The 13,382-nt window shown below is 38.1% G+C and overlaps 1 protein-coding gene across 3 annotated transcripts in view; it reads left to right on the plus strand.

Moving 5' to 3' along the window:
• Positions 1-13,382, plus strand: part of NEK4 (NIMA related kinase 4) — a 28,806-nt gene that overhangs the window by 11,779 nt on the left and 3,645 nt on the right. For 2 of the 3 annotated variants that reach the window (XM_055558810.1, XM_055558808.1), the window contains exons 7-14: positions 1,496-1,903; positions 4,010-4,159; positions 4,699-4,848; positions 5,809-5,875; positions 6,629-6,735; positions 8,052-8,140; positions 10,713-10,921; positions 11,362-11,495. In XM_055558810.1, coding sequence (XP_055414785.1) covers positions 1,496-1,903; positions 4,010-4,159; positions 4,699-4,848; positions 5,809-5,875; positions 6,629-6,735; positions 8,052-8,140; positions 10,713-10,921; positions 11,362-11,495 — 1,314 coding nt within the window. The remainder of the gene's footprint in view (positions 1-1,495; positions 1,904-4,009; positions 4,160-4,698; positions 4,849-5,808; positions 5,876-6,628; positions 6,736-8,051; positions 8,141-10,712; positions 10,922-11,361; positions 11,496-13,382) is intronic. The other variant, XM_055558809.1, reaches the window with a different exon arrangement.

Raw genomic sequence — 13,382 nt, forward strand, 5'->3', positions numbered from 1 at the left:
TATCTCTTTTTAATTCTTTTGGGTATAATATCTAGGAAGGGAATTGCTGGGTCATACAGTAATCCGATGTTTAACTTTTTGAGGGCTGACCATACTGTTTTTCATTAGTGTTTCATTTCACATTTTTACCAGCAATTCCTGAGAAATCCAATTTCTCTTCAACTTCACCAACTCTTGTTATTTTCTATTTTTCCAATTCTAGCCATCCTAGTGGATGTGAAGTGGTATGTTATTGTAATTTTGATTTGCCCTTGACTAATGATATAGAACTTTTTGGCCATTTGAAAGCCTTCTTTGGAGAAATATCTATTAAGTCCTTTGCCCATTTTTTAATTGGATTTTTTTTTTTTAATGGTTGAGTCCTAGGAGTTCTTTCTATAGTATGGATACTAGACCCTCAGTAGATATATGATTTAGAAATATCTCCTTCTGTTCTGTAGGTTGTCCTTTCAATATCTTGATAGATAATATCCTCTTATGCATAATTTTCAATTTTGATGAAGTCTAATATATATTTTTTTCTTTTGTTGCCTATACTCATATCTAAGAATCCCTTGCCAAATCCAAGGTCATGAAGATATATGCCTGTATTTTCTTATAGGATTTTTATAGTTTTAGCTCATATATTTACATATTGATCCATTCATAATTTTGTATTATCATAAAATATTTTTTTAATTGCTAAGTTGTATCCAACTCTTTGTGACCCCATGGATTGTAGCCCACCAGGCTCCTCTGTCCATGGGATTTCCCAGGCAAGAATACTCAAGTGGGTTGCTATTTCCTTCTCCAGGGGATTTTCCTAACCCAGGGATCGAACCCACGTCTTCTGCATATGTAATGTAAAAGTTGGCATTTATACCATTTTTAACCAATTAATTTCATTTTGTACCATTTTAAAGCATACAACTCAGTAGTCTTAATTACATTCACAATGTTGTGCTGCCGTTCACCATATCTTCCGAAACCTTTCATCATTCCAAACAGAAATGTTGCTCCCTGTAGCTCCTACTCCCAAACTCCGGTAACCCTGGCAGACAGAAACCTACTTTCTGTCTCTGAATTTGCCTATTTTAGGTGCCTCATATAAATGGAATCATACACATTTTTTCCTCTATGTCTAGCTCCTAGTTTATTCCACTTAGCAAGTTTTCAAAGATTATTCATATTGTAGCATGTTATCAGAACTTCATTCCTTTCTATGGCTTTATAATAGTCCGTTATATGTATACACCATATTTATTTAATCATTCACCTGCTAATGGCCATTTGGATTGTTTCATCTTTTGCCATTGGGAATACTGCTGCTATAAACATTGGTGTAGAAATACCTGTTTGAGTCTGTACTTTTAGTTCTTGGGGCATATACCTTGGAGTGGGATTGTTGGGCCTTACGATTATTCCATGTTTAACTTCCTGAGGAACTTGCAGCACCATTTTGAGTTAAATTTTTTATATGCTATATATAATAACTTAGAAGCATGTTTTCACTCAGGGTGAAGACAAATGTTTGTTCCAGGAGAAACCTGTAGTCATTGGCCCCTTGAAGATACCCACAAGTCTGAAAGACCACACCTACAAACCAGACATAAGCAATACTGTGGACTCACTAGCCACAATCAGTAGGGTGAATATTGACATCTTACCTACAGAGAGGAGGAACTCAATGAATGACGGCTTAGTTCAAGAGAACCCACCAAGGCACCTAGATGCCTCTGATGAACTGGAAGGTAAATGTAATATTTCTCAAGTGAAGGAGACGTTGCAGGAGAACAGTAAATCCAGTGCTCTACCTGGAAACCGAATTCCCACATCGTCCTCTCACTGGGTCACTGGAGAAAGGAATGACCCAGTGAAGCCTCTGCAGCCCCTAAACAAAGACCAAAATTTACCAAAAGACCAGGTGAGTGACATGCACAAGGTGTTGGTTTCAGAGAGAGGATTGAACAGTGCAGTTACAAAGATGTGGGTTGTGTTCTTGTGCTTTTAGGAAAAGCTGTTATTTCCACGTAAGAGTTTAAATGTAACAGAACCAAAGGATAGGACCTGAGGAATTCTTAGATCCCTTCTTTGCCCTGTTATAGGGTACTTGGAATTCTCCATTAGTGTGTTTTGTTCCTATTTCTACATCATTCGTCTTTAGTCTCCCAAATGAATGGGTAACTGGGTAGAGAGAAAGCCAGAATGTGGGATCTTAGTTCCCCAATTAGCGATTGAATTTGTGTCCCCTGAACTGGAAGGCAGGCTCTCAACCATTGGGCCACCAGGAAAGTCCCAGTCTTGTACTATTTTTTGTTAAATTCTGATTCTATTGTAAATGGAATTGTTTTCATAATTTCATTTTCATAGTGTATATTGCTTGGTATAGAAATATTATTAATTTTTGTATATTAAATTTTTATCCTATAGCCTAGCTTAACTCATTTATTGGTTTAATAACCTTTTAATAATGTATTTCTTAGAATTTTCTGAATACAATATCACATCATCTACAAATTGAGATCCTTTTTTCTTTTTAATCTGTATTTCTTACTTTGTTTTTTCTTGTCTAATTGCCCTGGCTAGAACCTCTAGTACATTGTTGAATAGAAGTGATAAGAATTGATATTCTTGTTTTGTTCCTGATAAATGTGTTTCTTACATCAGGCTTTAGAGGGCAAGGTTTTTTGTTTTGTTTGATAGAATTTCATGTCTGGCATTTCTTTGTTGTTGTTATTATTGTATTGTTGTTGATAACAATGGAAGACTTTTTTTTCAAGACCAATTGGATTTCATGGAAAAACTCCTTAATTCATTTGAACAGTTACTCTTGTATGTGTAAGCTTTAAATATTCTATACTTAATACCACCAGAGAAACATTTATTTCACTTTTAAGAATTAAATCACTCATTTTTATTATCTGGGCCCTGTTGGCTCAGACAGTAAAGAATCTGCCTGCAATGCCGGAGACCGTGATTCGATCTCTAGGTTGGGAAGATCACCTGGAGAAGTGAATGACTACCCATTCTAGTATTCTTGCCTACAGAATTCCATGGACAGAGGAGCCTGGTGGTCCATAGTCCATAGGGTCACTAAGAGTCAGACCCAACTGAGCGACTAACACGTAACATCCTTGTTTAGCTAGCATATCACATTTTTCCTTTTTCTTTCTAAAATGTACCACATAGTGGGCTTTTTGATAAAAATGTGTTGATTAAATGACATTTGATTACCAGTGTCCATCTTCTTGAAAACTTAGATATTCTGATAGTTAAAAATTAAAAATTAAGAAGCTATTTTGTTTTAATGTTTGGTTTCTCAAACCAGCTATCCAAATAAAATACCAAGTCCTTGGTGATCTTTTTAAGTTAAAAGTTAATTTATTTTATCTTTAGTACTGCTAGAAGTTGCTCCTGATTCATGAGCATCTAATATGTGCTAGATATGGTCTTAAGTATTATCGTGCCCAGTCTTCTCTAATCCTCCATTATTCACATGATCAGTGTGAAGCATTGTACCCATTTGTACCCATTGTACCCATAAGGAAACAAAGGTTCAGGGAGATGTGACTCCATCTAAATCCAAACTTGTGGTGTTTTCATGGTGTTTACAGAGGACATCCACAGAACTAATGTTTACTTGGGAAGTATGTGTATATTAAAAACATTTGGGGAAAAACAAACAAACAAACATTTGTTAGTTTTCTGAATAGAAAACCTATTAAAAGTTTTAAAAAGATTTTTTATTGAACGTCGGAAGTTTCAGGTTATAACAGAGTAACTGAAAAAATTATTTTTATTTGGGAAAAGAGAAGAAAACCCATAATACATAGATAACTGATGCCAACATTTTGTCTTTGCCTGTCAACACTGAAAATAAGCATTCATTTTGAGAAAGACAGTTCCTGCTTTCATTTTTAATTTTAAAAATAGATATGGAGGGTTTGGCCAGTTAGGAGTTCAAAAGACTGTTTTACTATTCTACTTTGGTTTTTTGTTTGTTTGTTTATTTCATTTTTCTGTTTTTAAGGATCAAGTTGGTGGTGAATGTGTTACAGGAAAACAGGACAGAATCCACCCAGCTTTACAGCCACACAGCTCTGGGTCTGAACCTTCCCAGTCTCGACAGCGGCGGCAGAAGAAAAGAGAACACGCTGAGCACAGTGGGGAAAAGAGACAGGTCAGCAGAGACCTCATTGGAATAAGTCACTGTGCTGCTGCTTGTGAAACAGATTTTAGGAAGCTCCATTTCTATTTAGAATGATGTGCCAAAAAGGTACATAACAAAATCTGAGGAACATACGGAGAAAGGTAGAAATGCTAAGTATTAATTATTAAATGTCAGTGAGTTGGAAGCAAAGTAAGAATTTTACCTTCTCCAACAAGGATGGACTGTTCATTTTGAGAGTTAAAGGAACAGGCCGACAAAGATGAATCTCTGATTCCTCATATGTCATGTTAATGAATAGTTTCTCCCTTAACTTCTGCATGAGATCGTGTCACCCTCTCATTTCTGGAAGTAACTTTCACAGGTACCCTCTCTGTATGGTTTCTTAAGTGGTCATTCACTTTTGGCTGAGTTTCTTTCCCGCCAAAATTCAATGTTTTAAAGTTCTGAGAGGGAATCACTGACAAATACATAAATGTACCCATGGGCGACCTTTGCAGGTGGATAGTATATGAAATTTATAATCTCCCCCTCTTTGTTAATTATTTAAGTTCCAAGAGACTCCGCCTTGCCTTTTGCCTTCTCTTCCCACTGTTGGAAAAATGGAATGTACATCAACACAAAAAGATGCTGAAAACCAAAGTAGAGTGGTCACTGGATCTGTGAACAGTTCGAGGGGCAGTGAGACAGCATCATCAAAGGTTTGTGAGAGTATATGTTGGATTTTTTTAAAAAACCTTATTATAAAGCTTTCTGGTAAAATAAACCCTGCTTATATTGTGAGATTTTATATGAAAACATCTTAGGTCTGCCTTTTGCCAAACACTGGAAAGTGCAAATTTGTGATTCTCAACAGAAACTTTGATTGAACTGGACAGATTCTACCATTCCAAATCTGGTCACGTCTAGTTAATTAAGGAGACCAAGTGGATTCTGAGTGTAGGAAAGGAGAATTCCCATTTCCCCTTAGACAAATGAGTTTTGCCTAGAAATGAGGGCTCTGATCATCCTAGCAAGTAGTTGTAACCCTGATGTGAACTAGCTTCAAATGGACAGTCCAGACCTCCCTTCACGGAAGTAGTCCAGTGGTTAAGAATTAGCCTGCCAATGTGGGGGACATGGATTCGATCCCTGGTCTGGGAAGATTCCACATGCCACAGGGCAGCTAAGCCTGTGTGCCGCAACTACTGAAGCCCGTGCGCCTCTGTGCCACAACAGCTGAAGCCTGTGGGCCCTAGAACCTGTGCTCTGCAACAAGAGAAGCCACCACAGTGAGAAGCCCGCGTAACACAAGTAGAGAGTAGCCCCCGCTCTCTGCAGCCGGAGGAAAGCCCGCACAGCAATGAAGGCCCATCACAGCCAAAGATACATACATATATGAATGAATTTTTAAAAATGAAAAAAAGGGACACTCCTTAAAGGTTTGTGCTGTGCTCGTTCCTGTAGTGCTGGATGATGTGTCATATACTGTAGGTGTTATAAGAAGAGTGAATAGGGAAGACTTCCCTGGTGGTCCAGTGGTTAAGACTAGGTCCAATGCAGGGCGTGCAGGTTTGATTCCTGTTCAGGGAACTTAGATCCTGCATGCTGTGTGGCGTGGCCCCCAAAAAGAAAAAAGAGTAGTGAGTAGGAATGGAAGTAACTCTAACTTTCTTTAAAAGGACCGACCATTATCAGCAAGAGAGAGGAGGCGACTGAAGCAGTCACAGGAAGAGATCTTCCCCTCAGGTAAGGTTATTCTGTTTCCTTCATCTAATGGAGGCTATTGGTGTGGCTCACAGACACAGCACTGGACTGATGGTGAGGTGTTAGGCATTTCCAGTATCAGTGATCCATTTGGGAAACCAATTCAGAAGAATTTTTGAAATTTCCTAGTCAAGCCTTTTAAAAAATGAGCATAGTATTGGATCTGGAACTTGTGTTATTAAAAGGAAGAAGGATACTAAAAAGAGCAAGAAAGCTTTGAATGGCAGTAACGCCTGGGAAATTTCAGACAGGAAAGCAATCAAGTGAGAGTTTAATTTGTTTCCATGTTTAGAGTCTGTTGGTCAAGGAAGTGCTCTCTTCTCAGAAACAGACAGAGGAAGCCAGGAGAATGGTGCTGCCCTGGGCTGAGGGCTGTGATCATTCCTATTGCTGTTATCTAAAGACAACATATTCTAGCAGTTTCCATTTATTGAATGCTGACAGTGGCTCAAACATTATGGTAAGCATTTTGAGGGCATTATCTCATTTCATATTTTTCAGCTGAGGAGACTGAGGGTCAGAGGGGTTAAGTAACTTGTCCAAGGTCATGACACTTACAGACCTGGAGCTGAGATTTGAGCTGAGGTGTCCCCAGCACCAGAATGATGATGAACATGCTGTCTGAGTTCCTTTAGGCTGGCCCTTGCTGGGGTATCTTCTGTACCCCAGTACAAAGCACCCTTCTGTTGAGGCCAGTCCACCACAAAGAACTGCTGGGGGTGGTCACTTTTTCAGGCCCTGCAGTGAGGAGAGCTTCTCTGGGTCCAGCCGGACCAGCGAAACCACAGGAAGACCACCTCAGCCCTGCTCGAAGGTCATCTTCCGACTGCAGTGTTGCTCAGGTACATTACATAGCCCCAAGGGAAAAGGTGGACATGGCCACGTCTGGCAAGCCTAATGTGGTAAACCTCATATGTGCCAGCTCTGTTTCTGGAACAGTGCTACTTAAGTTACATCTTTCACACTTCCTCTAATAAGGAAAAGAACCGATCAAGAATAATTAAAATAATTTATTTTGCTTCATTAAGGGTTTGAATTTTTCAGGCACTCTTGTAAACACCTGGCAGCCTAGTTAATATCTTTCTTAGGTAGTCTTTTAAATAATACTTCCAAATGGCTTCCACTTGGCAACGCTTTGCTTATACTGCTCTGTTAATATACCAAACGACATGGCCAGGTTTTAGTCTTGCAAGCTGATTCTTCCTTTGTTTCCCGTTTGTGTTGAAGTACCTTAGTTTTTGGCCCAGGGATGATATAGGAGCACCATCTGGTGGCAGAATGTGTAATTGCAAGGTGTTCAACCCACATTCACTTTTCTGTGTGATAATTCATACCCTGAGAATAATTATTCAATTTTCTGTATTCCAGTTTTTGACATTATTTCTAGGAGCATATAATTATTTTTTTTAAAAAGGAAACTTCCTGTCCTTTAATGATTTTTTTCCCTTTAACGATAGTCTATGATTTTGTTGTTTCATTAATTAAGGTAGTCCTCTCTGTTTTCCAAAGTTGTAAACATTTGTGTATAATTATATCTGGTAGGCTGCAGTCCATGGGGTCGCGAAGAGTTGGACATGACTGAGCGACTTCACTTTCACTTTTCACTTTCATGCATTGGAGAAGGAAATGGCAACCCACTCCAGTGTTCTTGCCTGGAGAATCTCAGGGACGGGGGAGCCTGGTGGGCTGCTGTCTCTGGGGTCACACAGAGTCGGACACGAACTGAAGTGACTTAGCATAGCATATCTGGTAATCCTTTTAAGCATTTAACAAAGAGTCTCATATGTGAGCAAACTGAGGTTACTTTTAATTTAAGTGGCATTCTGTCTTGTTTAGATTACTAACGTTCCTTATGGTACCAGCCCTCTGCTTAGAAGTTGAAACACCAGAATTGTTTGTCCCCTCTCGTCTTCATAGCTGAGAGTTTCCAGGAACTTACAAAACTTCACCTTGGTGTTCTTTAGGGCTCGCTTCTGAGCGTCATGGGTGAACTAGGACATGATTTGGTGAAGTCACTCCGAGTCTTCCGTCCAGTAGTTCTACTGTTACTGAACCTAGGTGCGCTTTGTGGTTAGACGTTGCGCCTAAGACTGTTTCATGTATTACATTCTGGTTGTGTTGTCATGTGAAATTTTGTTTTTCCAAACAAAATTAATAGGAAAGGAAGCTCACCCATTGTCTCTCAGAGGATGAGTTAAGTTCCTCTACAAGTTCAACTGATAAATCAGATGGGGATTCCAGGGAAGGGTAAGTTCTTATCAGTTTGTCTCCCTTCATAAATTGGTTCTATTTGAATTCATTTTATTTTTAACTTAAAAATTTTTTATTGATGTATAGTTAATTTACAATATTGTGTTAATTTCTGATGTACAGCAAAGTCACTCAGTGATACGTATGTATATTCTTGTTCACATTCTTTTCCACTGTGGTTCACCACAGGAATAGACTATAGTTCCTGTGCTACACAGTAGTAATCCATCCTATATGTCCATGCTTGTTTATCCATCCTATATGTAATAGTTTACATCTGCTAAGCTCAAATTCCTAGTCCTTCCCTCCCACACCCCCTGCCCCTGTGGCAACCACAGGTCTGTTCTCTCTGTCTTGGAGTCTGTTTCCGTTTCACAGGTATGTTCATTTGTGTCCTATTTTAGGTTTCACAAGTAAGTGATGTCATATGGTATTTGTCTTTCTCTTTTGACTTACTTCACTTAGTATGATAAGCCATTTATATTGCTTCAAATGGCATTATTTCATTCTTTTTAATGGCTCAGTAACTATCTCGCATCTTCTTTGTCTGTTCATCTCTCAGTGGACTTCTAGATTGTCTCCATGCATTGGCTATTGTAAACAGTGCTGCTTTGAACATAAGGGTACATGTATCTTTTTGAATTATAGTTTTCTCTAGGTATATGCCTAGGAATGGGATTGTTGGATCATATGGCAACTCTATTTTTAATTTTTTGAGGAACCTCCATACTGTTTTCCACAGTGGGTGCACCAGTTTACCTTCTTACCAACAGTGTAAGAGAGTTCCCTTTTCTCTACACCCTTTCCAACATTTATTATATGTAGACTTTTTAATGATGGCCATTCTGACTGGTGTTAGGTAGTATCATAGTTTTGTTTTCATTTCTGTAATAATTGGCGATGATGAACATCTTTTCATATGCCTGTTGACCATCTGTATCCCTTCTTTCAAGAAATGTCTATTTCAGTCTTCTACCCATTTTTCTATTGGGTTTTGTTGTTGTTGTTGTTGTTATTTAATTGTATGAGCCATTTATGTATTTTGGAAATTAATCCCTTGTTGGTCACATTGTTTGCAAATATTCCCCCTAATCTGTAGGTTATCTGTTCTTTTTTTATGGTTTCCTTTGCTGTGCAAAAGCTTATAAGTTTGCTCAAATCCCATTTGTTTGTGAATTCATTTTAAATGTACCTTTATAACAGCATTCAGACCTATAGTACTATCATTGATAATGTTGTAAATGGTTTTGGTATATGCTAGGACTAAAATTCTCTTTCAGTGAACACATCTGATTTTCATTCAGAATTCTTATGTCTTTTTAGATCTGTGGGTTTAGTTTTTATCAATTTGGCCATTATTTTCATCGGTTTGGCCATTATTTCTTCAAATATTTTTTTGGACCCCCTCTTGCCCTCCTGAGGATCCTACATGTATATTAGAGTGGGTGATGGACTGGGAGGCCTGGCGTGCTGCAGTCCATGGGGTCGCAAAGAGGCAGACACGACTGAGTGACTGAACTGAACTGAACTGAAAGTTATCCCACGGCTCACTGATGATGCTCATTTTTTTTTAGACTTTTTTTTCCTCTATCCCCCGCACCCCCCACCTCTTTTTTTTTTTTTTCCGGTCATGCCGCTTGGCTTGTGGGATCTAAGTTCCCTGACCAGGGATTGAACCTGCACCCTTGGCAGTGAAAGCACAGTGTCCTAACCACCGGACTGCCAGGGATTCCCATCTGTTCCATTTTTTATAGATTCTATTGCTCTCTAAGTTTACTAATCTTTTCTTCTGCGGTATCTAATTTGTTAATCCCATCCGATGTATTGAACACATTGTACTTATCATTTGTAGTTCAGTTTGGGTCTTATTTATATCTTCATTGCCTTTCCTTAACATGCTAATGCTTCCTCTCTGTTGGTCATATGGAATAAATTTTTAATAACCTCTTTAATGTCCTTTGTTTACTAATTGTCACTTGTGTCACTTTTGGATCTGTTTCTATTAATTTTGTTTTCTCCACAATTGTGTGCTGTTTTCCTGCTTTGTATATCTGGTATTTTTGACTCGGTTCCAGACATTGTTAATTTTATCCCATTAGGTGCTGATATTTTTATCTTCCTTTAAATATTCTTGAACTTTGTGCTTGTATATAGTTAAATTACTTAGAAATAGTTGGGCAGAATTTATACACAGAAACAGGGGCCTTCTCTTTCTGGCTCTCTCCTTTCCAAGACTCCTTACTTACTTTCTAGGGGCAGTGGTGGTCTTGAACTCTGGTACATGGTTCTGCAGGTAAGAAAGACTGTGGGGTTTTTTTGGTACTTGAGCTCCCTATGGCCTGTCCTTAGGCTAGAAGTATTAACTCCCCTCCAGAATCTGTTTGTAAATTTTATACATTCTCCATTGCCCTCATAGTTAACTTTTGTATTTTGTTCAGAGTTTATACTTATTTGTGGAGGGGTCTGTCTGTAAGAACTTACTTGTTCACTGGGAAGCCGAACTTCTTAATTTCCAGTGAAAAATTGTCATGAAGCAGTTTTTTTTTTTTTTTTTTTCTTTTATTCCCAGCAAAGGTCATACAAATGAAATGACTGACTTGGTACAATTGATGACTCAGACTCTGAAGTTGGACTCTAAAGAGAGCTATGAAGATCTCCCAGTACCAGATCCAGTGTCAGAATTTAAACTTCATTGGAAGTATCGGGACACGCTAATACTTCATGGGAAAGTTGCAGAAGAGGCAGAGGAACTCCATTTTAAAGAGCTACCTTCAGGTGGTCAGTTTATTGTTTTATACCAAACTGGAGAGCGTATGTTTACTGGAGAAATGTATCAAACTAAGGATCTAATGTTTGCAAATTTTTTGTTTTTTTTAATTATTTCCTTTGGATATTTCCATTAAAATATATCTTATTTTATGTAATAGTTGTGTTCCTGAAAAGTTGCATGAAATTTTATTTTTAACAATAAATGTAAATAAATACACATTTGGAATTTTTCATTTTCTTCAAATTAGACAGTTGCAGTTTTTAGTTTTAGGAGATGGTAATGAGATATGAAGCATAAGTTCAGTCATTAAAAATACATGAAGTCATTAAACCAAACTCTTGTCAAAGTGAAAAGAATCTTAACATGACAAGATTTTTTAAAAAAATCATTGTGTTCTTGCTGAAGTGGTGAAAGTTCATTTTTCCCTGTTGTTGTTGTTGCTTTTTAGCTATCATGCCAGGTTCTGAAAAAATCAGAAGAATAATTGAAGTCTTAAGAACTGATGTAATTCGGGGCCTGGGGATTCAGCTTTTAGAGCGGGTGTATGATATTTTGGAAGAGGAGGATGAATTGGAAAGAGAGGTGAGTACCCAAACTGTAGCTGTGTCAGCTGCTTATGCTATGGGATTTTTCTACTGGCCTTTTGGATTATAATTAACATACCATACATTTTTCCCATTTACCACTGCAGTCAATGTTAGAACATTTAATTACTCCCGGAAGAGCCCCTGTACCCACTGGTAGTCATTCCCCATTGTCCTCTAGGCCCTTCACCTCTAAACAACCACTCATATTTCTCTCTCTGTAGGTTTGCCTATTCTGGACATTTCATTTGAGTAGAATTGTAAAAAGCTATGTGGTCTTTTGTGCTTGATTTCTTTCATTTAGCATATGTTTTCAAGATTCACCCATGTTGTAGCACACGGAAAACTCCTTCTTTTATATGGCCGAACGTGGCTGTGCCACGTTTGTTTTTCTGTTCACCAGGCGACGGACAGTTAGATTGTTTCCACTTATTGGCTATTGTGAATAATGTTATGAACATTTGTGTACAAGTTTTTTCGTGGACATACATTTTCGTTTTTCTTGGGTATCTCCCTAGGAGTGGAAATTGCTGAATCAGATTGCCCTGGCTAGAACCTCCAGTACAATGTTAAATAGAAGTGGTGAGAGTAAACATCCTTATCTTGTTTCTGATCTTAGATGCAGCAGTCTTTATTAATTATGATGTTAACTATCAGTTTTTAGATATTCTTTTTCAGGTTGAAGAAGGTCCCCCCCCCTTTTTTAAGGATTTAATTTTAATTTTATTTTGTTTTATTCTCTTATGGTATTTTATTTATTTTATATTTTTGGGGTGAAGGTCCTGTCTATTTCTGGTTTGCTGAGTGTTTTTATCATGAAAAGGTGTTAGGTTTGTCAAATGCTTTGTATTTAGGTGATCATGTTTGTGTTTTTTTGTTTTTTATGTGGTGTTACATTAATTTGTTTTTGGATGTTAAACCATCCTTATATTCCTGAGATAAATCCCACTTGGTCATGGTCTATACTGCTTCTTAGATGGTGCTAGAGTCATGTTTCTAGTATTTTGTTGAGCATTTTTGTGTTGGTGTTCACATGATATTGATCTTCAGTTTTCTTTCCTCGTGATATTTTTTATTGGTTTTGTTATCAGGGCAGTACTCGCCTCAGAATGAGTTGGGGTGTGTTCCCTCATCTTTTGGGGGAAGAATTAGTAAAGAACTGGTGTTAATTCTTTTGGAAATGTTTGCGATAGAATTCACCAATGAAAGTATCTGGGATCTGGGCCTGGGCTTTTCTTATATATATGAATATATATATGGGCTTCCCCGGTGGCTCAGATAGTAAAGAATCTGCCTGCAATGCGGGAAACCTGGGTTTGATCCCTGGGTTGGGAAGATCCCCTGGAGGAGGGCACGGCAACCCACTCTAGTATTCTTGCCTGGAGAATTCCCATGAAGGAGAATTCCGAGAGGAGCCTGGTGGGCTACAATCTATGGGTTCGTAAAGAGTCTGACACAACTGAGTGACTAAACACATACGTGTTTAGTGTTTAGTCACATATGTGTGTGTGTGTGTATGTATGTATATATATACACACACATATATACATCTATATATATATATATATACACACACACACATGTGTGTGTATATATATCTTTTGGCCATCTTGCATGGCATGTGGGATCTTAGTTCCCCAACCAGGGATTGAACCCTCACACCCTGCATTGGCATTGTGGATGGAGTCTTAACTACTGGACCACCAGGGAAGTCCTTGGGCTTTTCTTTGTGAGTAGTTTTTTGTTAGTGAATTCAGTGCCTTACTATATTCAGATTGTTCTTCTGTTTCTAAAATCTGTGTCTTTCTAGGAATTTGTCCATTTCATCTAAGTTATCCATCAGTTCAGTCGCTCAGTCATGTCCGACTCTTTGCGACCCCATGAA

The sequence above is a fragment of the Bubalus kerabau genome, chromosome 20, assembly GCF_029407905.1.
Source record: "Bubalus kerabau isolate K-KA32 ecotype Philippines breed swamp buffalo chromosome 20, PCC_UOA_SB_1v2, whole genome shotgun sequence".
Lineage (NCBI taxonomy): Eukaryota > Metazoa > Chordata > Mammalia > Artiodactyla > Bovidae > Bubalus > Bubalus kerabau.